The sequence below is a fragment of the Elephantulus edwardii genome, unplaced genomic scaffold, assembly GCF_000299155.1.
Source record: "Elephantulus edwardii isolate Elephantulus edwardi_28Jun2011 unplaced genomic scaffold, EleEdw1.0 scaffold00015, whole genome shotgun sequence".
Lineage (NCBI taxonomy): Eukaryota > Metazoa > Chordata > Mammalia > Macroscelidea > Macroscelididae > Elephantulus > Elephantulus edwardii.
Genome location: NW_006399765.1, coordinates 23,463,966 through 23,489,476, shown reverse-complemented (window position 1 = coordinate 23,489,476; position 25,511 = coordinate 23,463,966). Strand labels below are relative to the sequence as shown.

Sequence of the window (25,511 nt, the reverse complement as noted above, 5' to 3'; positions counted from 1 at the left end):
GCATCCTCAGTTTATCACGATGCTGGGGGTCTAATAATACAGGTGCTGAGTCACTAGAAAAGGTACTATTATGCTTGCTGTACATGGATGGCTAGTCAAAGCTAAAAAAGGTGCTACAAATTCAGCTGAATTTTCCAGAAACGAAAACCTCACCCCCTTATACAATGGTGGAAACACAAGCCATTACTCAAAGTCTCTAAGGCCTTTATTATAGGAAACCATCTAGATGTAAACCTCTACTGCCATCGATTTATGAACAAACCCCGAGGTTAAGGAGGCCCGGCCGAGAACAGGCCACCCGAGAGGGAGGGAACAGCGAGAGCCGTGTCTCCCAGATGAATACTTACAGGGGCTGACATCTCTGTACCTGTTTCGGTTTTTGTTTCTGGGAAGTTTGGCCACTTTACATGGGAAGTCACTGGCTTCGTGCCGGATATCCTACAAAAGAAAATAAAAAGGATAAAATGTTTTCTTCTGAAACCTCTGGAACTAGAAATGTATTTATCTGCATGCCGTGTCAGGTATGAAACAGACATCAAGAAGATCCCGTGGTGTGGAGCTCAAGGTGATAATTCTGGGGTCTGGCCAAGAACATGGGAGGAAAAGAGAAGGGACCTCATGAGGAGGGAGATACGGTGACTGTGTGCTGGGGACTGAGAGAGTGGTGGGAACCAGAGCTGGGATGTATGACAGGCAAGAGAGTGGGGAGAGGGAGAAGGCATCTCACCCAGGCCCCCCAGCAAGGACAGAGGCAGAGCTGCAGGACCACCTTCTACACAGGTGGTGACCGGGCCAGGAGGGGGCCTGGCGACACGGGCGGGTGGCCCAGATCGTGCAGAGCCCTGACTGTCTCGTCTGGGGGTGCCGCCTGTCATCTTTAGTTAGCTACAGTTTCTAAGAGCAGACCACACGTACTCTTACGCCTTCAGAGGGATCCCCCAGCTTTCCTACAAGATGGCACAGGCTTCTCACATGACCAGACTGAGGAGGAGCCTGGGATAACGGAAGCTCTGCCCTGAATCTCCTGGGAGAGCTGGTCCAGCCACACATGGCTACCTTGACGCTCTACCAAAACATCAGAGGAGTGACACTGAAGAGTCTTTTCCTTTTTACTCCTGTTCTGTTCTAGAGACAATAGCAACAGAACTGTGGAAGTCAGAAACCAGGCTGACTGACAGCTGGGAGAAGCAAGGAAGCCCATCTCCAAGTGCCCGGTGGGTAAAGACAGGAGTCGACCAGGCCTGCTGCGCAGGAATCCTCCAGGCCTGAAGGTAGAGGCTCTGGAGGGCAGAGGCTCACCGCTGGCCACAGGGTGAAGCTGGCTCTGAACCAGGCTCCTCCTCTCCCAGTCTCTGCCGCTGGGTCACTGCCACCCCACACTTCTGCTGAAATCTGGAGGCAGATTTTCTGGAAGAGGTTAAATCAGAAAGTCTCTGGACTGGAGGTAGATCGGCAAGATGCCAACTGTGAGCGTCATGAGGGCGTTTAAAGCGAGAGCTGCTTGTCCGGCTCAGATACGCACGCTGCTGGGGGCCAGCTCAGACCTCTGCTTTCCCGGCAGGAGGCAGAGCGCTCTCTGGTCCCCCTGATAGAACAAGACGACAGGCTAGAAGGTCCATCACCAGGGCATGCAATCAAAACCCACACGGACCCTGGCCAGCTCAGCACTGACAAGCCCCTGACCGGCCTCAGAGCTCCCTGCCTACCTCAGTACCTGCATTCTCCACCAAGTCCTCCAACTACGGGTTACAAAATGCCAGAGGAAATTTAAAAAAACCAGAGGAGGAAAGTAAACTGGAGAGCTCAAGAGACAAAAACAGCAACAAAGTATATGAATTTTGCATGTAAACAATTAAAAAAAAACCCCTAATAGCAGAAATGTCAAATTAAGCAAAGAGCCTAAAGATAAAGCAGAAGGAAGCTGAGTCCTCACCCGCACAAAAAAAGGTTAATCATAAAACAAAAAGTAAATAAAATCCCAGATAATGACTTCGTGCTAAAGGGCCTTGCAGTGTTACATATATGCATACTGCGTGGCACGTCTGTGGCTGCCTGGGGTGGCAGTGGGAACTAGTGAACTTTCTGGGGTATAGAAATGTTTTCTATCTTAACTGTGTTGATGGAGACATGGGTAAAGATATTAATCTAAAAAAACAACTTTACTGAACTTTATATACTTAAGGTCTATACATTTTCCTGTGTGAACCTACATTTTAATTAAAAAAAAAAAATCACCACCACAAACCTATTACGATGTGAGAATTCGGGGGCTTCGACTCAACATTATTTCAAGAATCACACACACACACACACACACACACACACACACACACACACACACACGATTTAACTGGGCTAGGAAAAACGTCTAACTGCTTGATAAAGTTTGAACAAGAAGAAGTTAGGTTGGGGATCTTAAAAGACGCGAGTGGGCACACTGCTCACCAGAACCCGCTCACCACTGAGCCTCTGGCGGGGTTTCCCAGGCTGTGTATCACATGGGAGGAGAGGGCCCACCTTTCTCCTGTGGGGCCGCTGCTGGATTCGAACCACCGTTCATCAGTGCTTCTTGCCAACAACCACCAACGCTGGCAAAATAATTCCTAAAGCTGCAATTCTTGATCTCTCATCCTCCATCATGCATTTTATAAAGTAGATGGGTCAATGAACGCAAAACTCATGGCACACACACACAAAAAATTAAAAACAAACAAAAAACTTGTTTGTGGCACAGAATGAACTCGAAGGCTCTGAGCAAATACATTTTTAACTTACTCAGAAAAGCTCATTCTTCTATTACTCAAAGATCTCACAAATCCAATTAGGCAAAAAGTCCAAGGGGGCTGAAAAGTGGATTAATTTTCAATTTGAGGTCTCGATTTTTCTTGAATACACAGACGCACAAGAGCCAATCCAGCTGCAGAAACATTTTCACGTTGGCGTTGAGCATCTTTAAGTCAAACCCAGCCACCGGGGTGGCAACCTCCTCCTCTCTGTCATTGGTGACTGTCTCCCATTGGCTCTGCGGTGAAAGAAGCTCCACACTTTGAACAGATGCCACAAGAGGACGCAGAGCCAGCGGGCTGTCGTTAGCACATGAGCCAGCTGGGAAGGGCACCCCATGGTCCCCTCCTGGCTCTCACCAGGGTCCAGAGGGGGCACGCGCACAGTCTCCACAGACTCCCTATCCCTCTATCACATGGTTCAGTTAAAGGATGACAAGGACATGTTAAAGGAAGTGACTGAATAAACCCTCTTTTCTCAATTACTTGTCATAAAACCGAAATTGCTGGAATTCATTATTTGCTTTCCAGTTGGGCCAGAGAGCTTCCTGCTGGGATTATCACCAAAATAAATGCTTAACATGATTCAAAGTACAGATGAAGGTCGGGAGGGGAAAGGAAGCTGCTCAAAGAGCTGGCCTGAAACCATGACGACAACAAAGGGCTGAAACAGAACCAACTGTGGGCGGGGCCCAGGACCAGGGTGGGTTTGCCTGCGTACAAACCACCAAGAGCTGAAACTACAAGATAAGAAGCATCATTTTTTTAGAGGTCCCTACTGAAAAGTCCAAAGAAAGGAGACACTCTAATGATCCCCTGTATTTACTAGAACTGTGGTGAGCTGCATACAAAGTCCCGCAGCGCTAAGTCCCCCTCCCTTCAGTTCTCACAAATGGGAGTCTCATTTGAGTAGCTGCCTGGTGCTTTATAGAAGCTACTGGCTCTCAGAAATGGATAGAGCGAGACTGAAGGGAAATGCAGCAGCCCAGTGCACACAGTAATTCAAAATGCCAAGAAGGGAGCACGCAGAGCGTGCATTTCCAGGAAAACTCGCAGCAGTCCCTGTGCAGGGAGAAGTGTACGGAAGCGAGGGGGGAGGGTGGTGGCTCAAGGACACCTTGGGGAACTAAACCTTAAAAGCAATGGGTGCTGCACACACTGCTTTAATCATAAATCTCATAAATGAGAACATACAATTTCTCCTAAGGCATACCGTGACAAATACACAAATCATCAACTTTAGACGTCAGATGCCTTAGAAGGACAAAGTCCTTCTGTATCCTTTAGAGAAGGATGTCAACCAAGATGCAAGAGGTCACATTCACAACAGAGGCAACTGTTAAAAATGCAGAGCTTCATAAAGAAGTTAAACCAACAACTGAGCATGTTTGTGCTTCAATCTGGAAAAGAGACAGACAAGGGGAGGGAGGGAGGAACAGGCAGCAGGGCACACAGTAACGGGCCCCAGCAGACCTCCCCAGCAGACCTCCAGGAGTGTTGGGTCATCTCCAGCACAGAGGACAGTTAGGTTAAAAGATAACGAGAGTTACAAATAACAAAGAGAACAATTATGTGAGAAAAACTAGTCAAGCATTCATTGTGCTACAAATTGCCCTTGAGTATGGGACTCAGGGTGAGAACAACATCTCATCTTGCTTGGGTCAACATCTTCCTCTTCTCATTGGATATCTGGAGACTCCATTGGGCAAATCAGCTGTTGGGACCTCTGCAAGCTACTGAGGAACAATATCGGTTTGAAGACTAAGGTTCACTTGATTTGTTTCAGACCATGGTTTTCCAATCATCTGCTATGTATCTGAAAGATGGACAAAGAATAAGAGTGATAGAATTGATGCCTTTGAGCTGTGGTGTTGGAGAAGGACACTGAATATCCAATGGATTGTGAAATGAAGAAATAAGTCTTGGGGAAAAAATGCAGCCTGAGTGCTCCTTGTAGGCAAAGATGGTGAAACTTGGTGTCACACACTTCGGACACATTGCTAGGAGTGGCTGTTCCTTGGAAAGGGACATCATGCTTGGAAGGTTGGAGTGTCAGCAAAAGAGCCCCAATGAGATGGACTGGCACGGTGACCGCAGCAATGGGCTCAAGTGTGTCACAGACGATGAGGCGGCACAGGGCAGGTCAGCGCTCAGGTCAGCTGTGCACAGTCACTAGCAGTTATACTCGACAGAACCTAACACCTCCACTACCATCAGCACGCTGGCTGGGGGACTTCGAGTAAAGGCAGCAGGGCCAATTTCACGCCGTGCTGCCCTCTCTCTGCTCTAAATAGTCTGTGATGGACAAGTAAAAGCAAATACAGGGACAGAGCAGAGCAGGGCTCAAACGCAACAAAGGATCAAAAGGCAACAAGAGGTTTTCCCACTGAAGATGGCCTGCACAGCACGACCTCAACACCAGCGAGGAGAGCAAACTGTCCAGAGACAGCCAACTGACCAGCCAGAAAAACAAACCCATTCCGCACAAAACCGCCTGGTAGGGACTTGACAGTGAAGTCCGTCTAAGGTCAGAGATACGTGAAACACCATGTGTTAGAAAGAAGTTACTAGGAGTAACAACAAGAAAGCATGGACTCAGGAAGAAGGGATAGAAAAGAGCCAATGAGAACTCCTTGGAGAGAAGGGCCGAGATTTACAGAGCCTCCCCAGGACGGACGACGAAGGAATATCGCATGAACGTGACCAAAGAGCTGTAACTGCAAAGCTGGGGCTGAGGAACGCACTCGGGACACAGGGCAGAGAAAGGTGGACTGAAAGGCGTGTTTCGTTCAGAGACAAGGAGGGCAGGCCCACAGAGAAATCGTGCCAGGACACACCGCGGTGATGCCAGACTCGGAATATTGGGGATTGAAAATCTGCCATGTAAATGATCTTTCGGAAGCTTAACTGAACTCTGCCACTGCTGTTTACGTTTGAACACTGCACAGTTTACACAGCAATGTAAAACATTCAACATGAGTCCATTCTGATTCACTGGGCTTCCCTACAGGACAAAGAAATGCCCCACAGGATCGTCAAGGCAGAAGCAGATGGTCGTGTCTTTCTCCCAAAGAGCCCATGGGTCAGTCTGAACTCATCACCTTTCAGTGAACAACTGGGTGCTTCATCACTGTGCCACCAGGCCTTCTGCCATTTAACAACCTAAAAAACAGGACCACTGTCACTAAAACACTTACAAACACAAAACTGCCTCAATCATGGTGATCAGATTTTCAATTTCCGTAAGTCTTACTGCACTTTCAGAGTTGAAAATTGTTTGTAGCAGCAATGATGTGACTCATTTGACAATGAATGGATTAGCATACCTCTAAGGAAATACTGCGATCAGCTGAAGCATATGGCTACGGTGGTCTACTACTGAGAAGATTTAATGCAGATAAAATGAATTAGAGTCTTAAAGGAGAATATGGAAGAGAGTGATAGCAGCATTCTCAGCTCATTTCAGCAAGCTATTAAAGCCCTGACTTATGCTACCTGTGTATAAAATTAGAACAGAATCGTTAACACAAAAGTATAATAAAATTGCTTTTTCAAGTGTCGCTGTCTTTTAGCTTTATTTTTTACAGTCCTTAATAGTATCTGTTTAAAAGTGGTGGGGGGGGGGTTTGCGGTTAAGGAACCACTTATGTTTTCTGTTAAATGTCATGAATTTCACCTTGGGCAGAAATCAATAGGCAGAAAATGAATCAGACTTACAGTAATTGATGTCAATAAAACATATTGGAACCAGTATCTTTTTAAATGCTGAGAACCACAAAACTGTTCCTGTAACAGAACCATCTAAAAAATGAAATCTACTTTCACTTCTGTTTTGTTTACCTTCTGCTTTCCATAAGGGCAGCCCAAGAATTTCAGGGCCTGGGGAGCTGGCAGTTTGCCACTGGACTGAGAACTGCTGATGAAGGCCATAAGTAACTGGCGGTCAGTGGAAACTGGAAGGCTTCACCTCACTTAGAGAAACCAGTTACTTACTAATCGCCAGCCCAAATCAAGGCTTACCTTCCAAGGTTAACTTCCTACACTGGGCAGTGCAGGAGGCATTAGGGGAAACTACACCATGTTCCTGCTCTGAAGTAACAAGGGGGTATTGCTTGAGATGCTTTTGCATGCACCATTTGGAATGCAAAAGGGAGGAAAACAATGTATCAAAATGAAACTAGCTTGGGTAAAGTATTTTTTTTCTCATTCAAAAGCAGATGTTTTTACCAGAACTAGGGAGAAGGCAAATGCCTTAACATTATCAACAAGGCATTTAAGTTAGTACAGGCAGTTCTTAAGTTACAACTTATCTGAGGCACAAACCTGCACATATGACAATCACTGTGTTTTTAGATACATCATTAGGATCCTGTACTATTTCATATTGCAGTGTATGCTGTGTTGTCCTCAGTGTTTACTTGCAGATGTCAAAAGGCTGGGTTTATAAAGATCTGATTATAAAAACAAGCAAAAAGAAGTCATATCCTCCGCCCCCAGTTATTTCCAAGATGGCAGGGTTCTTGGCTTCAGATAATAAATCAGGGATGCCTGTATTTTCTAGATGTAATGTACTTTTCTGCACACCATGAGGAGGACTGGGTTTTAAAGAAGCAACAGGGTGCAAGACAGCATCAATGCCCAGAAGCACCTGAGTGACAGACAGTTCTGCAGAAGGGCTTCAAAAATAGAACTAACACCTGAAGAGGAAGCAGGTAACCAAGCTCTTCCGTATGGCTTTCCCAAGAACTGTGTGTATTTAAGTCCACAAGGTATGGTTTTAAGTCAATTTATGCGTGTTTTCAATTCAGGCAAACATTTACTGAACACTTACTAAGACACAGGCACTAAGGGTGTCAAGATGAGCAACAGGGACAAAATTAACGCAGCTTGGTTTGACTGGAGGAGACAGACAAATATGTCAGGCTCTGAGTGGAGGACCTGCCAGCTGTCGTCTTCACAAATGCACCCAGGACCAGTCATCATGCAGGACGACCCGAGAGTCATCATAGAAAGGAAAAGATTATACCATAGACAAGCGGGCAAGCAACCACCCACCTTTAATTTAAGGCTAGGGATCTGATCATTGTCCCAAAGGTAAAACTAATGGTTCAGTCCCTGACCTCAGAGGCATTTACAATTTTCTTTCTGTTCTTTCCTATGGATTAAATTCCCACTGTCTTTAAGTCAAGTTCAACTCATAGCAACCCTCCACCAGGTTGTAAATCTTCACAGCAAAAACTCACAAATTAAATTCTCACTGCCACGGAGCTGGTACACTGACTCTTCATGGGGTGTAAATCACACAGGAGGAGTTGTTTATCTTTTTTCCAAAGACCTGCTGGTGGATTTGAACCACCTGAGGCCTGGCCTTTGGGATGATGGCCAAGAGACTCAGCCCAGGGCTCTCAGATTAGGGACTCTAACACAAAAAGGGAGTGCTGGTGGGTTAGTGGTAAGAAGTTGGGCTGCCAACCCAAAGGCATTCAAACCCACCAGCTGCTCCACAGGAAAAAGATGGGCAATCTCCTCTCGTGTGATTCACTGCTTCTTAAAACCTGAGGGAGGGTCGGCTCCGAGTCAGTTCTGACTTTCTAATACAGAGCACCAACACTGAAACAAGAGTCCTAGCTGTACATCTAAACCGCATGCACTAGGCATCAGGGATCACTGGAGGGTCACTTTGCCTCCACAGTTTCTTCACCTGTTTTTAGACCTCAAGTCCATGAATAAAGGAGCCCTGGTGTCACAGTAGTTAAGCACCTGGCTGGCTAACTGAAAGGTTGGCAGTCGGAAATCATCTAGTGGTTCTGTGAGAAAGCCCCTTGGTTTTGTCATGTCGGAGTGCCAGGGGTTGAAATGGGACCAGACAGCCAGCACCTAACTAGAGAAGCCAACAATCCACGAATAAGACACAATCTGCCAACGTGAACACAGGCAACCACTGTGACCTTCAAACCTCAGGCCTTCGGGAGAAAAATCTCTTGGAAACGTTTTGGGAACAGATCTTTGAACAATAGCAATGAAAATGACAACCCTAGTGTGTACTTATGAAGTGAGTACTCACGCTGCTGTTCTCAACATACGTTTCCACGAGAAAGAACCCCCTTGGATCCCACGGCCTGTGGTTTCCCACCAGTTTTCTTCATTAACAAAGCCACGCGATGCTCAGGCAAATAAAATTCCTACTCAAGAAAGTGTATCCATGTGAAAGCAGTATTACGGGGCTGACTTTCAAGACATTCTAATAGTTATTTTAAAGTAATTTATTCATAAATGCTGGCTTAAAAAATCATTAACAAACCTCTAGCCAAGGAACTTTCAGCAACTGGAAGCAACAGGTAGGTGTCAAGAGATTTTAACAAGGTTTGTCACATGCACCAAAGACGGAGGTAGAGGATTTCTGAAGAGCAGAACCCACAAATCTCACCGAGTAACAGCTAAACTCCAGGAACGTTAGAGTCGGGCTCTTTTTAAGTCCATTATACTTACCTCAATAAGGACAACTGCTATCATATCTAGGAAACATTGTACATAGTGGAGTTTAAATGTTGCATTTCCCAAATATCAGCTGACACAGATTTTTTTAAAAAAAATAAACATTACATGAGGTATAACAATATCCATGAAAAAGTACACTATCATTACTGTACAACTTGATGAATGTATGCGAACCCACCTCTGCTATTACCCCTCCCCCCCACAGACCACTATACTAACTTCTCATCCAAAAGGTGAGCTTTGTCCTGTATTTGGGCTTTCTGTAAATGGGTTCATAAAAGAGTTCTGCTTCCTTTGCTAAACCTGATGTTACGGAAACACACTGGAGAAATGAATTCTTTTTCCCCGGCCGTTGAGTACGCCACTGTATATCACACTATCAATCCTGTCCGCCACAGATGGGGATCTGCGCTGTTCCATTGTCTGACAGGTACAAGCGATGCTGCTACCAACAGTCTTACGTCTTCTGGCTCGTACCTTACACATTTCTGCTGCGTCCGTGGGTAGAAATGAACTGGTAAAGGAGATGTGTGCTGTTCTGCTTTAGCAGATGCTGTCATTGTGTATCGCCGAGTCGAGACCGACCCATAACTCACCCTCCAGGTGGTTTTCAGAAGCCGCTCACATGGGAAGAAACGGTGGGTTCAAACTGTTTACCTTTGGGTTGGTAGTGCAATTCCTTACCATTACGTCCCTAGAGCGCCCTGGTTTTTAGCAGAGAGTAGCCATCAAATGAGTCTCTAACGTGGTCACGTCAGTTTACACTCTCACCATCAGAAGATGTCCAGCTGGCTGCAAAGCGTGTCCACACTCGGTGTGTTACTTGGTGGGTATGCAGAAGGGTCTCACTGTGATTTCAGCTTGCCTCATCCTGATGCATCTCAGTCTGGAGAGTTTCTTTGGTCAAGTGCTATCAGGTTGTCCGTCTTTTCCCTAAGGCTCTGTGGGCATTCTTAATGTATCTGAGGCATACCTAGGTTTGGGTGGTCCTATGTATTGCAGCACAGATACAACTCAGAGCAGGTTTAAGTTGGACAATGACTAAGGAAGACCAAAGAACGGAAGCCTCTGAATGGTGCTAGTGAAGATACCGACTATACTACAGGCAGCCAAAAGAGGAAGTGAATCTGTCCTGGAAAAGGTGTTGCTGGAGAGCTTGTTAGAAGCAGAGCTCGTTGAGACTCTATCTCAGATACCTGGGCAGTGTTTGGGCATGCTGTCAGGCGCACCCAGGCTTGTTGAAGAGGAGGGTCAGCGAAAGAGAGGAATACTCTTTAACAAGGTAGGCTGATACAGGGGACTTAAACACAGCAGAAATTGTGACGATGACACAGGAATGGCCAAGGTTTTGATCTGTTGTACACAGGGTCGCTGTAGGTCAGTGCTGACTTGAAGGCACCTAACAACATAGACTGCACATGTTTTCCATGACTTCTTTCTTGTTTTCTGTTAGTTTTTGCTATCTATCAAATCACCTCCAAACTTAGAGGTTTACAATAGTTCAGTCAATGGGTTAGTTTTAATTGAAACGGCTTGATTCTGGTTTCATGTGAGACTGGCTGGGTGTGTATGGGCTCGGCTTGTGATCTGGGGGCCTTGTTCACACAGTTGAAGCCTGGCTGGTAAACAAACAAGGGCGATGAAGGAAACCAGGCCATGTGTTACCCATCGTCCAGCAGGTCAGCTGAGCCTGTTCAAATGATAATGAAGACTCCCCTAAAAGTAGTTAGAGACGGCAAGGCCCAATATGCAAATACCTTTAAAGGCCTCTACTGGGCCATGTTTGCCAGAATCCTATTGATCAAAGTCAGTCACATGGCCAAACATGAACTCCAAAGTGACTGAAGAGACCCCGCTTCTCTCTGGAAGCCAGTCAGGTATGTGCGGGCAGGGATGGTCATGTCTGCAAACAACCCAAAACACTCTCTTAAAGTGTCTTTGGATAGAGTAGCTCTTAATATAAATGTTGTTTTCGGAACTTCAAATTTGTATCTTTTTTTTTTTTGAGAAAATGTATACTCTATTTGGTATTAACAGGTTTGAACATATTTTTTTTTTATTTCCATTCATTCATTGTTAGACATTTTCCTCCCTTGTCTGCCCTCTCCCTCCAAATTTGTATCTTGATTGTTCTGTCCTAAAATGTTGCAATAAAACAACCAGACAACAATATGACAAGCATGCCTGCCCAGCAGCTGGAATGTACACAGAAAGTGCCCCTCAGTGGCTTGTCCTTCTGTCCTTCCTTTTCTAAGGCCCACAAGCCCTTCACAGATATTGATGTCACCAGCGTGTTCCTGGAAAGAGCTGCTACAATATATGTGTCTGTATGTTTCCAAAATGTTCAGGAAGTTAAATTTAATGCAGAAAACCATTCACAACTGATGACAAAGCTGTAACACCAGAGCTGCTACTGCTGCCTGATGGGATCGGGACTGGTTTTGATTTTCAACTGTTTTCCGGTATTTCCTACATGGACTATGGATTACTTGTAATGAAGAGTTTAAAAGTTGCTATAAATTACTATGTATTAGACCTTGTTGACACATCCCTGTGATTTCCCTTATTACTTCTGTAATTAGAAAACCCTTCTTCCTTTGTATGGTAGTATCACTTGTTTTATTTTAACTCCACCTGGCATTTATGTTCCTTCTATGATTGTCAACCACGCCCACTATGCTGCCTGTGAGTTATGCACTACGTCAAGAACAGGGTATTTTATCTGCTTTAGTCCATGCAACAGTGTTGCTACGCCCCAAAATGTTCAGGGTATAACTGCCGCATTTCTATATTGTAATGGTTTGAACTAAAGCCTCCTGTCTCTCCCTGAACTCAAACAGTAACAAAACGCAGCTGCATCTAGCCATCTTGATTTCAAAATGGGCTAATTACTATTTTTCAGAGAAAGACGAACCATTGCAATTAGGCAGAGCAGCTTCTTAGGATGATGACGCAAGTCTCAGGCATGCTTTGCAACGATTTAGCAAATTAAAGATCAGGAGAAACACAGCAGATTAACATTTCAGGAATTTAAGAAGGCCACAACAGACTCTCTGTAGCTAAAATGAACATTGCTTTTTACTATTATTTTTTTTTCCAAGGAGGAGTGCACAGAAGGGGTCTGCTCAAAGCTTATGTTTTGTAATTATCTGGTAGGGGTTACTTTGAGCTAGACTTATAAACTAGCTCAGTTATGACTGATGATGAGATCCAAACAGATCTGAGTTTATAAAATGTGGGTGTAGTGTTGTTATGGCTGTGTGCTGTAGAGTCAGACCCTCTAGCGGGTTTCCAGAAGCAATAAATTACCCAGGAGGAGACTTCCCATCCTTCCTCAGAGCTGCTGATGGATCTGAACTGTGTGCATTGGGGACTGCAGTGCAGCTTCTTACCACTAGGCCACAGAGCATACTAGAAAGGGAAAGACGATGGGTCAAAGTTCTGCAATGGGAGACATGAAGAGTCAGGCAAGCTTTTCCAGGAACCTGAAGCAGGAGAATGACTGGCTCACTGTCAGGACTGAAACTTTCAAGAGCAACACTCTTTCAAAGCCATGCAGCTGGCCACATCTTCGGTCTTTGCTATGTTTCCAATCCACCTGTTAAAGAAATGGGGTTGCTATGCAATGTGTAGGCTGTCGGTGTCTTCTAAAAGAAATTACATTTCCAGCAGGGTGCTAACCTGTAATCGTTCCTGCTGCAGTTATACTTTTGGGTAACAATGGTTTACAAAATCGGGGCCAATCGAGTTACTGCATTGGTCATTCATGAACCAGTTTGAAATATAGAAAATACGAAAAGCATTCAATTGTTTCTATTCATCATGTTCATAAACGGGTCTACTTGGGGGGAGGAAATCATAGTTCCCCATGATTTTTCCATCTGACCTCTGACTTGGGTGAAGTATATGTTATTAAGCATATACAGGGAGCTCTGGTGGCCTAGTGGTAGCAAGCTGTGCTGTAATCCCAAAGGCACGCAGTTCGAATCCACCAGCTGATCCAAAGGAAGCTAGGCAATAGACTATTGTGCAATTTATTGTCTCTGAATATCTGCTGGAGAGTCAGCAAGGAGTCTGTCCCGACTCTATGGCACAACAACAAGAAGAAACATACAGATAGTGAGGAGTGCTGGTGGCCCAGCCCACAGGATGCTGCCCCGTTCCCCAGAAGGGCACAAACCTCCAGCAGCTTAGAGGGAGAAAGATGGGCTGTCTTCCCTAGCTGAGATTTACGGCCTTGAAAACCCAATGGAGGGTGGCTATGAGCTGAACAGACTGGAGAGCAGTGGGCTTGAGCATATGTAAAGGAAATCAGTGTTTAGAAAGCTACTTCAAATAATGTGAGCTAACCTATCTCGGTGTCTTATCACCTGTTCACTCTATGTTTAAAAATTTGACTTTAAAAGGGTTCTACCCCTTCCTCTCTCCAGTCATAAATTCTGGGCAAAAGCTGCATAATCTCTGGGCAGTCTGCCTTCTCAGAACTGAATGCATAAAAAATACATTTTCTATACAGCGGAAGCAAGCAGTAAACCTTTGCTAATAACATATGATCAATGTCAGAAGCCTTTGAAGGCTGATAGTTGCCAAATTCTTCCTTAAGAGGGTTTACTCAATATCTTGGTGCCATAACTGAAACTATATAGGAAGCAAAATCCATACACATATTGCTAGGTATAGCCCTGAGGTCACCGCTGAAACATAAATAACCTAAGTGTTATGACTAACTACTGCAGAAGTAATGTCCTTTAGTTACACCCTCTTCCCCTGGAGACTCAAAAATAACTGCATCTAAGTCAGGCTGGCAGGAAAAGAAAGCCCTAGGACGAAACACTTTGCAAAAATCAGAATAAATTAAAAACACTAAAGCCACTCAAATCTAGTCATAAGTTATCACAAACCACAAAAGGATCACTACAAATCACGATTACTTTATTTTCCTACTGTGTCTAAGAACTAATCTTCCTTCACAAGATGATGCAAGCAGTACACAATTTCACTAAAATGTGTTCACTTGGGTACAGGAAGGTTAAAAAAGTCCGAAGTGTAAAACACTTTGAAAGATAAGGAAATGGTTCTGCCACTTAAGTGTATTCTTTTACTGTATCTTACGTAAGATGCCAGTGTTGGGACTTGAGTATCAACTTCAAGATCAGGTTCATAACATATCGCTACTGTACTTGCAACTCCTTCTGTCCTTTTGTGGTTCGAAGTGTTTTTTTTTTGTGGTGCCAAGTGTTGATGGGCAGATAGTTGAATCATGGACCCTGTCTTCATTGAGCTCCCATTTAGTGGGGGAAGACCAACTGTGGTCACAAACAAGTAAGGGCTGTGCACAAAAGTACTGGTGGAAGAAGTCAATGTGCCCTGCAAGGAGCAGGGAAAGGCTCCAGGGTCGCTGGTGCAAAGGAGGAGCGGCAGGCTCAGGAGAAACCGGGGCTGCCCCATCTGATGGAAAGGAAAGCACGGGTAGCATCAGTGAGAGGAGATAAAGCAAGCAGCTTGGTCCAAGTTTCCCCCAAGCGCCCCTTGAAAAGAAACCTTAGCATGGAAAGCCAGGCGCTGGGTGGAGAAAGGCTGGCCATCCGTTACCGGAGCTTGTGTTGCTCTTCAAGCCCTTGCACATCAACGGCCAGAAAGAAGGCAATGTCACAACCACCCTGCATCAGCCTGTGACTGAAGCCTGCATGCCCAGCTAGATGCTGAGGGATGCACGGGGCACACGGCCCGTTCCTCAGCTTCCTGCCTCTGCTCAACACGGCTGGCGAGGCTTTCCAAAACTGACGACACAAGAGCTTCTGTCTCCGAGGACATTTGCCTGATCGTGCTTGTTCGTGCTATAGTCCAATTTCTGCAGACGGTGGGAGCAAGAACCAGGGGCACAATGTAAACGTGGAATGAAGGAAACGGAGCCCGAGGGCGGCAGAGAGCGAAGGATGGCTGCACAACACAGCACGCACGACCGAAGCAACTCAGCAACTCGGCCTGCTCTCTTGAACCTCTTCCACAGAAGGCCTGGGGTCACCTTCCAGCAGTGACTCACTTCCTGCTGTGATAACCAGGGGAGCACCACTTCTAGGAAGAACGTTCTCTCTTCCCTGGGACTTCTACAGGCAGCTCAGCTTGTGGTGCAGTGAATTCCTGGAGAAGAAGTCCTGCATTCCACGTGAGATGGAATCTGGGCTACCTGTGTGTGCCCAAAAACACGAGTGCAAGTGCAGGTCAATGGCTGGGCCAGGAAGTTGTTTTTGTTTTTTTGACACAGAGCTCTTGACAGGATGGTCCAATCAACACAGAGTTCTCTGTGGCAAACACCACGTAGGCAGGAAGGTGCAAGCCCTGTCTTGCCCGCCCTGTGTGCCTAGCTGAGCCTGCCACGCTGCCTAGCTCGTTAGACACCTTTCCTGGTGGACAGCACCTCAGCCCCTGCCTGGGTTCTAGACTCTTCTTTCCCTTCTTCCCTGTGTCAAAACAAAGGCAGTCAAGGTTCTGGTTCCTCTGGTCCCTCACCATATCTTTTGCTTTCTTCCTTTTTTGAAAGTAATTCTTTGTTATGATGTTGAATTTTCTTCAGAATAATTCAGACTGGTAGACGTTAATGGGTGGAAGGCATGGGAGAAAGAAGACCAAAGGCTGTGCTCGAGTTCGTTCTTGTGGAAATGGGTGAAGCTGTTCTCTCTACGGTTAGGTCAGAAATCTTTTATGATTGAGTCTTAAAGCAAAGATTCCACCTAAATCCAGTTTTTTCTATTTTTCTCAATCCACACCTAAATCACCGAGCAACAAAGACAACAAAACTATCACAGCCAATGAAGTTGTTGAAGTGTAAGTGGCACAAAGCCCAGCAGCTTGCTAAGAGCCACAGGGCATCAGGTGGCATCAGCCCGAGTGGGAGGAAGTGAAGTATCCCCGACACGGCCCCCCTGGGACCCCAGGGACTCTCTGTGAAGCCAGATCCCCATCGGAAGCCGGGGTGCAGATGCTGCAGATTCCCCTGCACAGTCCCGGGCGTCTAGGCTACAGCCCTGGGACTAAGCACACAGGCAGAACACCCTTCTGACAAGCTCTGCGCTGAGGAGAAGCTCTGGGCACTGAGCAGACTTAAGCAAGGGATCCACAAAGGGGCCAAGGAAAAAGTCTGCAGAACAAGTCTGGAAGGAGGGATGAGCAGGAGAGGAAGACTGTCAGATGGCGCAAGGTCATTTTAAAAAGCCGTTCACAAAGGCAACTGAGGGGGGAGCTTCTGAGCCCCAAGGTGCAAAACCTCCCCGACTTCATCACTCCCTGTCCAGAAGGCCAGACACCAGGGTCACTAGGAGCAGCAGAGAGAGCTGGGCTCCATAAAGCACTATTATAAATCTGAGACGAAAGCCCCAAACACACCTTATCAGAAAAACAACCTAGAAAGATGTCCACATAGATAAAAATGAAATGGAATAATACCATACATTAGCATGAAAAAGCAAAGGAACATGCTGACTGGAAAAAGAGGCAAAAAAGAGGAAAAAGAGGCCTCTTTTAAAAGAGGCAACAAATTTGGAGAGAACGAAATGTAAAAGGAAGGGGAATCTTTTCACTTACTGACAAATCAAATGCAAGGTTCCAACTTGTTCACAGAGTCCCTGTGAGTCCTAGATAACTTGAGGGAACCTAACAACTTTCAGAAACAAATCACCCAACCATTCAGTGCCTTGAAAAAACAGAACAGGGCTGACTTAAAAAAAAAAAATTAAGAACTATTTGTACTATTTTTTTAAAAAAAAATTCTGGTGGATTAATGGAGAGGAGTTGTGTAGGCACCTCAAAAAAACCCCTGATAATCCAATTATAAAATGGGCAAAAGATATGGGAAGACTTTCACAGAGGAGGTCATTCGGATGGCCAATAGACACACGAAGAAACGCTCCAAATCACTGGCAGTAAGAGATGCTATCTTACCCCAGTAGCAGTGGCAAAGTTTAGCAGGGACGCAAATAATAAATGTTGGAGGATTTGGTAGGATAGGAACTCTTATACATTGTTGGTGGGATTGACGACCACTCTAGAAGACAGCTAGGCACTTTTTAAAAAAGCTGATGTTACTGGGGTTCCTCTGATGTTTGCTTGCTTGTTTAATCTCTTTTATACCTCGAAAGAGACGGACTCAAAGTACAACTTCACCCTGTAGGCTGTCGAATTAAACTAAGCCATTAATCTGGCTTCATTAACATCAGTAGTTACCAGTTACAACACACAGGATAATTATTACATCACTGGTTATGATTTACAACATATAAGATAATTATTACATCAGATCGCAAAAGAGAATCATTACCCATTGCCGAGAATCATGGCCTAATTGTGCTGACATAATTTTGGGGATACAACTCAATCCATAAAAATAACTGACAAGATGTTAAAAATGTAAAAGAAATCCTTTCGGTATCCAGGCAAAAAAGAACAAGTCATTTAAAAGGGAAAGATAAGCCAACCTTCCAATGCTGACAGCAAATATCAGAAGACAATGGAATAACATGTTTAAATTACTTAAGGAATAAAAGTCCGATACAAATAATCTACATATAGACCAAAGATCTATGTAGACAAAGTGGCCTTCATACAGAAAGGCTACAAACAAATTTATAAACATGAAGACCTCACTCGAGGAGTTGCTTTTGTACAGATCCCTCCCGAGGGCTCTAGCAGAGAAGGAGATTGGGCTTCTGAGAAGACCACAGAGACTGAGAGAACAGTAATATGTATTAACATGCTTTAAAGAGCCCTGGGGGCGCAACCGTTAAGCCTTCTGTTGCCAACTGGAGCCTGAACTTACCCAGTGACCCCAGGGGAGAAAACCTGGTTACGGCCAAGAAAACCAACCCTGCTGCCCAATTCTACTCTGTCTCATTGGCTGTTCTGAGTTGGAATCAACTTAATCATTTACTAATAACAGATCTAAGAGGCAAGGATGGTTACAGGAAACACTCTGCTCACCATGGTACAATGGCCATGACAATGCAGAACACAGCTGCCTCAACAGAAGAGCCTGTGAAAACAGTAATAAACTTGCTGACTGGTTTTAGCACTACCAACTGAGAATACTTGAAACCAGATGCTGGGGGAAGGCAAGGGGAGGAGAGAAGTGACTGCCAGCTAACTTCAATACCGCTCACAGCGCCAGAGAAGCAACAGCCTAAAATTGAGGCCACGACGGCTATATAATATTCACACAGAAGAACACTGTTGGGCGCTGTTGATACCACTTTACCAACCCGATGAACAAAAGATCAAAACTGCCCTATTTCGCGCCATCCCAACCTCTATCATGCTCAAGAACAAAATTAGAAAAATACAAATATTCTCAATACAAAACAGTTAATCATTTAAGAAATTCCTCACTAAGAATCAAAGCATGTCCAGTGTACACAATACAGAAACATAATTTAAAATAGCAGTACTAACAGTTCAGTAGTGTCTACTCTTTCACACCTTCTGACACAGGCAAACATCATGGACTCCTGCTTGTTTTTATGCAGGTAAGAGCGCACTACAAATCTGTGCTATATACGATCTAGCCATATAATCTTCCTTCATTTACTCACACATTTTGTTCAATGAGTTTTCAGGTATTATCAATCACAGGAGAAAGGAGAATAAATTTGTCTCAATATTTCAACAATAATTTTCTTAGGACTTAGATTATCTAGAATCTCCAATTTTCAATGAAAACTAGGCTATCAAAAATAAATGTTAATAGCTTTAACAGGTCTGATAAATTCTTATATAAAGACACACACCCGCCTCCATTTCCTTCTGGTTTTAATAACTTAAAGTTTTAATGATGAAGAGATGCTGAATGAACTCAACATCTGCTTCATGCAGATGATACCACCTCACTTACAGAAAGGGAGGATGACTTAAAGGCCTTACTGAATACTATCAGAGACTACAGCCTTCAATACTGTGACATCTCAGCATCAACTAATCCAAAACCCTCACCAGCTCAGCAGGCAGCACCGCGACAAAGAAGATTAATTAAAGTTGTCAATGGCTTCATTTCACTCGGATCCACAATCAACACCCAGGGTAGCAACAGTCAAGCAACAAAAGACAGGCTGCACTGGGAAAATCTGCTAAGACTCCTCCAAAGTGCTAGTGGCCAAGGACATCAGTTTAAAGACTGAAGTGCACCCAACATAAGCCAAGCTATTTTCAATTGTTTCTATGCATCAGAAAGTCGGACAATGAATAATAAGGATGACAGAAGAACTGATGCCCTTGAATTGTGGTGTTGGGGGAGAATAAGGAAAATCCCCTGATTTGCCAAAAGAAGTTTGTCTCAGAGGAAGTATATGCATATGAACGATTGTATAAAACCCAACATACACTAATGAAACACAATGTATATGAACAACTGTGCTGCTGGCCTAGTGGTAAGAAGCTGCACTGCAATCCCAAAAGCTCACGGTTCAAATCCACCAGCTGCTCTGCGGGAGGATGGGCAAATCCCCCTCCTGTGCGATTAACTGCCTCTGGAAACCCACTGGAGAGGGTAAGCTATGGGTCAGTTTTGACTCAATGGCACACAACAACAACAACAACATGCAAATCAATAAAGCAATAATAATATGAAAAACAAAGAAGCCTTTCTTGGAGGAAGTGCAACCAGGGCTCTCCTTAGAGGCAAGGATGGTGACACTGAGTTGGTTTCCTGAGCATGTTGCCAGAAGGGGCCAGTTAACAGAAAAAGACATGATGCTGGGAAAGGTGGAGGGTCCGAGAAAAGAGACCCTCAGTGCAAAGGGCTCGAGCAAGGGGGAGCTGGTGAGGACGGCTCAGGACAGGCCAAGGTTCACATCTACTGTTCACAGGATCGCTGTGAGCCATGGCTGACTCGATGGCATCTTATGATGACCACAGTACAAGAGTTTACCTGGGAGCGGGGCTTACCTTTACTCTTTGGTAGAAACAGTAGCTATTTATGAAGATCTCATTGACTTGCATCGCTGTATTGGACTACTGGGAGCGGCTCTTTTGTTACCTCTTTCCAGTGCGTGAGTGCGAGAAAGTACAGGACATGGGACATTTACTGTTAAACAGTCAGAGAAGATAGTCTGGATTTGCATATACTTTAAACTTCAACCTATTTACAGGGCTGAAATCAGGCCTGTTTTTTTAAAGGCAGTAACATATTTTCCAGGCTATGATATGATGGCAGTACTTTTTCTTTCGTTTTTGCCAAGCTTCTGTACAGAGCACAGCTGATCTGCCAGGCGGGGCTGCTGTCAGGTGCCATCAAGTGCTTCTTACTCACAGTGACAGACACTGCCTGATCCTGCAACACGCTCATAAGCCTTGCCATGTCTGACCCACTGTGGCAATTCATTCTGAGGGTCATCCTCTTTGCCGCTGACCCTCTGACGGTCTAGATGGGCAGGGACCTGAGTTGCCAACTCAATCAGCTGCTCCAAGGGAAAGAGATGGGTTGTTTCGTGCCTGTAATTAGTCTCCTGCTGAGGGTCAGCTGTGAGTCAGTTCCAACTCAAGGACACATACCAACAAGAAGGTTCAGATCTGTGTTCACAAGGTCACTGTGGGTCACGATCGAGTCAATGGAACCAAACAACAATCCTCATTAAGGACAATTGGGGGGGGGGGTGCGGGGAGAAAAGTGCAACAATGAATGAATGGAATTCTAAAATCTCTGTAGATGTTCATTGAAATAATAAAATAATTTTAAAAAAAGGACAATGCCCTTCTCTGCAGACTGTTCCCTCCTAATTCCTCATCCAAAGTCGATGAGATGAAATCCTGTCATGCCTCCATCTTCCACAACAGAAATACAGTCCATACTGTAGTCAATTATTTTTCACCAATACTACAATTAAAATGTGTCAATTATCCATCTTCATCATATAAAGGACTTGGAAAGGCCCACGGTTTGAGTCAGGCACACCTCAATCCTCTGAGTGGCATTTTTGTCACTTTGGTGTTTGTAAACACTTTAAAGGGCCCTTTGCAGCAGATCAGTCCAGTGCAGTATGTCTTCAATTTCTGCAAGCAACGTTTTAGTTACTCAGTTTATCTGCTCACTATACAGATAAATATGATGAAGGGACACAACCCTGGCACACTCTGGTTTTTAAACCATGTAGTACCCCTCGTTCTGGACAAATGACTGCCTCTTGATCTATGGACAGGTTCCACACAAATGCAATTAAATATTCTTGAATTTTTAGAGAAATATTTGCTGTGTTAACCATTTGTATCTTTAGTGACTCAGGTACAGTTTCCATGTTGTGCTACCATTACATTACTAGCCATTTCCAAAATTTCTCATCACCCCAAACAAAAATGTAGTACTCCTTCAATTACTTCCTAATAAGCCCTGGTGACATAGTAAGTAAACCACTGAGCTGCTAAGCTAAAGTCTGGCAGTTCAAATCCACTAGCTACTCCGCTGGAGAAAGAAGGGCAGGTCTTCTCCCATAAAAATTTACAGGTTCAGGAACTTGTAAATGATGAGGGGGTCACCAAGTTAGAATCTGCTTAATGGCACGGGCCATTTTTGGGGTTTTTTTTTTCCAGCTACCTTCCAAGAATACCCACTGCTGTTGAGTTAAGGTTTTAAATCCCAGATTGTTTCACCTTTATCTCACAGAACAAATGGCAGATTCAAACTGCCCAACTGTGGTAAGCACCTCAGCACTTAGCCTATCATGCCACCAGGGTTGCTTACCCCTTTGGTCTTAACTCTCCGAATTCTCTTCTACCCTGGCTGCAGCTGTGTGTGCCATGGAATTACCCATAGCTGACCCTCCACCAGGTTATAAGACAGAGTAAATCAGACAGGAGGACACTGCCCATTCTTCCCTCAAAGAGCAGCTGGTGGATTTGAACTACATACCTTTGAGACTGAAGTGAAGCTTCTTACCAGTAGGGCACCAGCTGGGCATTTTAAAGACTAAATCTTGTATCTCTTTTGTTTCTCTTCTCACTGCAGCCTCTCTTTCACTATCAAAGGAGGACTTGAACTTGGAAACAGCAATATGATATTTAAAGAAATCTCCCGCTTTCTGAGAAAACACCAAATGGCGGATGACGCCGGTGCAGCGGGAGGCCCTGGGGGCCCTGGGATGGGAACCCGCGGCGGTTTCCGCGGAGGCTTCGGTAGCTGTCTGCGAGGTCAGGGCTGCGGCCATGGACGGGGCCGTGGGAGGGGCCGTGGAGCTCGAGGAGGCAAAGCCGAGGACAAGGAGTGGCTCCCCGTCACCAAACTGGGCCACCTGGTGAAAGATATGAAGATAAAATCATTGGAGGAGATTTATCTCTTCTCCCTGCCCATCAAGGAGTCTGAGATCATCGACTTCTTCCTGGGCATGTCCCTCAAGGATGAGGTGTTGAAAATCATGCCAATGCAGAAGTAGACACGTGCTGGCCAGCGGACCAGGTTCAAGGCCTTTGTTGCCATCGGAGACTATAACGGCCATGTTGGCTTGGGCGTCAAGTGCTCCAAGGAGGTGGCTACTGCTATCCGTGGGACCATCATTCTAGCCAAGCTCTCCATTGTCCCTGTGCGGCGTGGCTATTGACAAGCCTCACACCGTTCCCTGCAAGGTGACTGGGCGCTGTGGCTCTGTGTTGGTGCGTCTGATCCCTGCACCCCGAAGCACTGGAATCGTCTCGGCCCCTGTGCCCAGAAGCTGTTGATGATGACTGGACTTGATGACTGTTACACCTCAGCCAGGGGCTGCACAGCTACCCTGGGCAACTTTGCTAAGGCCACCTTTGATGCCATCTCAAAGACCTACAGCATCTGACCCCAGATCTCTGGAAAGAGACGGTGTTCACTGAGTCTCCCTACCAGGAATTCACAGATCATCTTGTAAAGACTCACACCAGAGTCTCCGTGCAGAGGACTCCGGCTCCAGCTGTGGCCACCACCTAGTGGATTTTCTATAACAAATAAAGTGAATTATGTTCTAAAAAAAAAAAGAAATCTCCTCCTTTTTGGACAGTGATTACAATAACTATGGAGGTTTACTGTGTATGTTAAACAAGTCCACAGTATAACTCTGGGCCGACCCTCTTCATTCCAGCTGGGATCGGTCATGCATGCTGTACACTTCCAAGCAGTGGTATGTTTCCCCAGCACCCTGAAAACTGGTTTATAAAAGTGAGTTTCTAAATGTAAAGTCTTGAGCCTGTTAACTTCATCAGCTAGAAATCGAATCCTCTAACATTTTAGTGGTGTTTGGCTAACAACAAAAATAGGGGTACAGGCTGAGTGCCTGTGGGTTTGGAAGATGGTGGTTTTATTTATGTGAGTAGAGAACATCAGAGGCAAACTATTTTTTCCCCAAACGCTGCCAAGGACACCCCCAGGTGTACCATTCAAAACTCCTACGTCCTCTGGTAGAACTGCCTTATGCTTCCAGTCCGCACCCTGAAAAATTATTTCCTCTGTACCATGTGCAGCAAAGACTGAGTCACAGAGACCACAGTGTTTATGCACCAAAAAGCTTCTCCAGTCTCATCTTGGGCTCTAAAGTACTGAGACAAAAGGTTTAACAGATTCAACAGGTTCAAAAGATTATGGACCAAAAGGTTCAATATTCGAACCAAAAGGTTCTAGAAGGTTCAGGTCAGAAGTGCCCAACGCCATTTCATGTCTTGTCATGAACTGAGCTTGTCTGGAAACTATTCTTGAATCAGAAATACAATCCAGGGAAGTGGTGTGAATTGAATTGAGTGTCCCCCCAAAATAGGAATCAGCTGGCTAGGCCATGATTTTGGGTATTATGTAATTATACTCTGTTTTGTGATTTGATGTCATTATCCATCTGTTATAAAGCCTAACCTCTATGATTTTAATGAAGAATTCTGGTGGTGCAAACCAAAAGGTGAGGGTTCTGAACATACCAGACACTCTTCAGTGGAAAGACAAGGCCTGTTCCTGTTAAGGTTCACAGCTTTGGAAACTCTACGGGGCAATTCTGCCTCTACCATACAGCCTCTCAGGGTTACTGTGAGGTGGAACTGATAGCAGTGGGTACACTATTAATGAGGCAAGATATAATCTAGGATTAGGTTGTATCCTGAGTCAATCTCTTCTGAGATTTAATAGATAAAAGAAGAATTCAGAGATAGAGGCCTTAGCATCACCAAGGGAGAAGCAAAGGGTGTCCTTTAGACCTGGGATCCCTGTGCTGAGAACCTCCTAGATCTAGGAGAGGGCTCATGCTTGTGCTCAAGATGATCTCCAAAAGGTGCCAAAGGTCAGAGTTGTTGAAAGGAGAGAAGAGCTTTCTCCTGGAGACAACAGAAAGTAGGAGCCTTCCCCAATCCTCTGACTATGGCACTGTACCTGTTTGTTAAAGCTGCCCACTGTAGTATTTCTGTGATAGCTGAACTACATAACTGAGACAAGAAGCAACATTCATAATTGTAAAAGCTGCTATTTTATGCATCATGGTAGACAATGTCTGAGAACGGAAATTCAGATACCATGTCAGCTGAGATTCGCCAATGTCTCACTGCAAAATTAGCATGAAATAATTTTACTACCAACAGACAGATTTAGAAGTTAGCTTAGAAAACCTCTTAAAATCTATATACATACATATCTATATACATATAAGAAAGTTCTGGGGGCATGGTCCATAGGAAGTTGCACTGCTAACCCAAAGGTTGGTTCAAATGCACCAATTGCTCCAAAGGAGAAAGATTGGCAATCTGCTCTTGTGTGATTTACAGCCTCTGAAAACCTATCAACCATAAGTCAGTTCCAATGCAAAAGCAACAAAGATTTTTTTAATATTTTATATATTTTAATGATATTTATACACATATTTAAATATATATTTGTATATATGTATTTTTATATTTATACACATATGTAAATATATATTTCATATTCTATTCCTACTGTATATCTAATGTATATTTCTAAATATGTATATATCTAATAAAAAATTCATATATGTCTTACAGACCAGGGATAAAAACATTCCAGGAGCAGACTCTAATATTCAAGGAACAAACCCATGAGTGCAGACTAAGGAGGAAAAGAGAAGGGGTCACGAGGAGCTGGCCCACAAAGACTTCCTGCTCCCTAGAAACTCCAGCTCCCTGGTAACACTTCTGCACCCCTGAATGCAGTTTGTGCACCAAATCCACAAGAATCCAAATTCACAAACATGCTTCAGATACGCCAGTTCAGTCTCAGACTTCAGTAAAGGAAGCATCACA

The 25,511-nt window shown here is 44.7% G+C and overlaps 1 protein-coding gene and 1 pseudogene across 1 annotated transcript in view; one reads left to right on the top strand and one right to left on the bottom strand.

The window, feature by feature from the left end:
* The window catches only part of PTPN1 (protein tyrosine phosphatase, non-receptor type 1), a 70,644-nt gene that overhangs the window by 22,296 nt on the left and 22,837 nt on the right, over positions 1–25,511 (bottom strand). Inside the window, exon 2 of the mRNA XM_006881634.1 lies at positions 348–438. Within this exon, the coding sequence (XP_006881696.1) occupies positions 348–438 (91 nt within the window). The remainder of the gene's footprint in view (positions 1–347; positions 439–25,511) is intronic.
* LOC102868443 lies at positions 22,352–23,208 on the top strand (annotated as a pseudogene).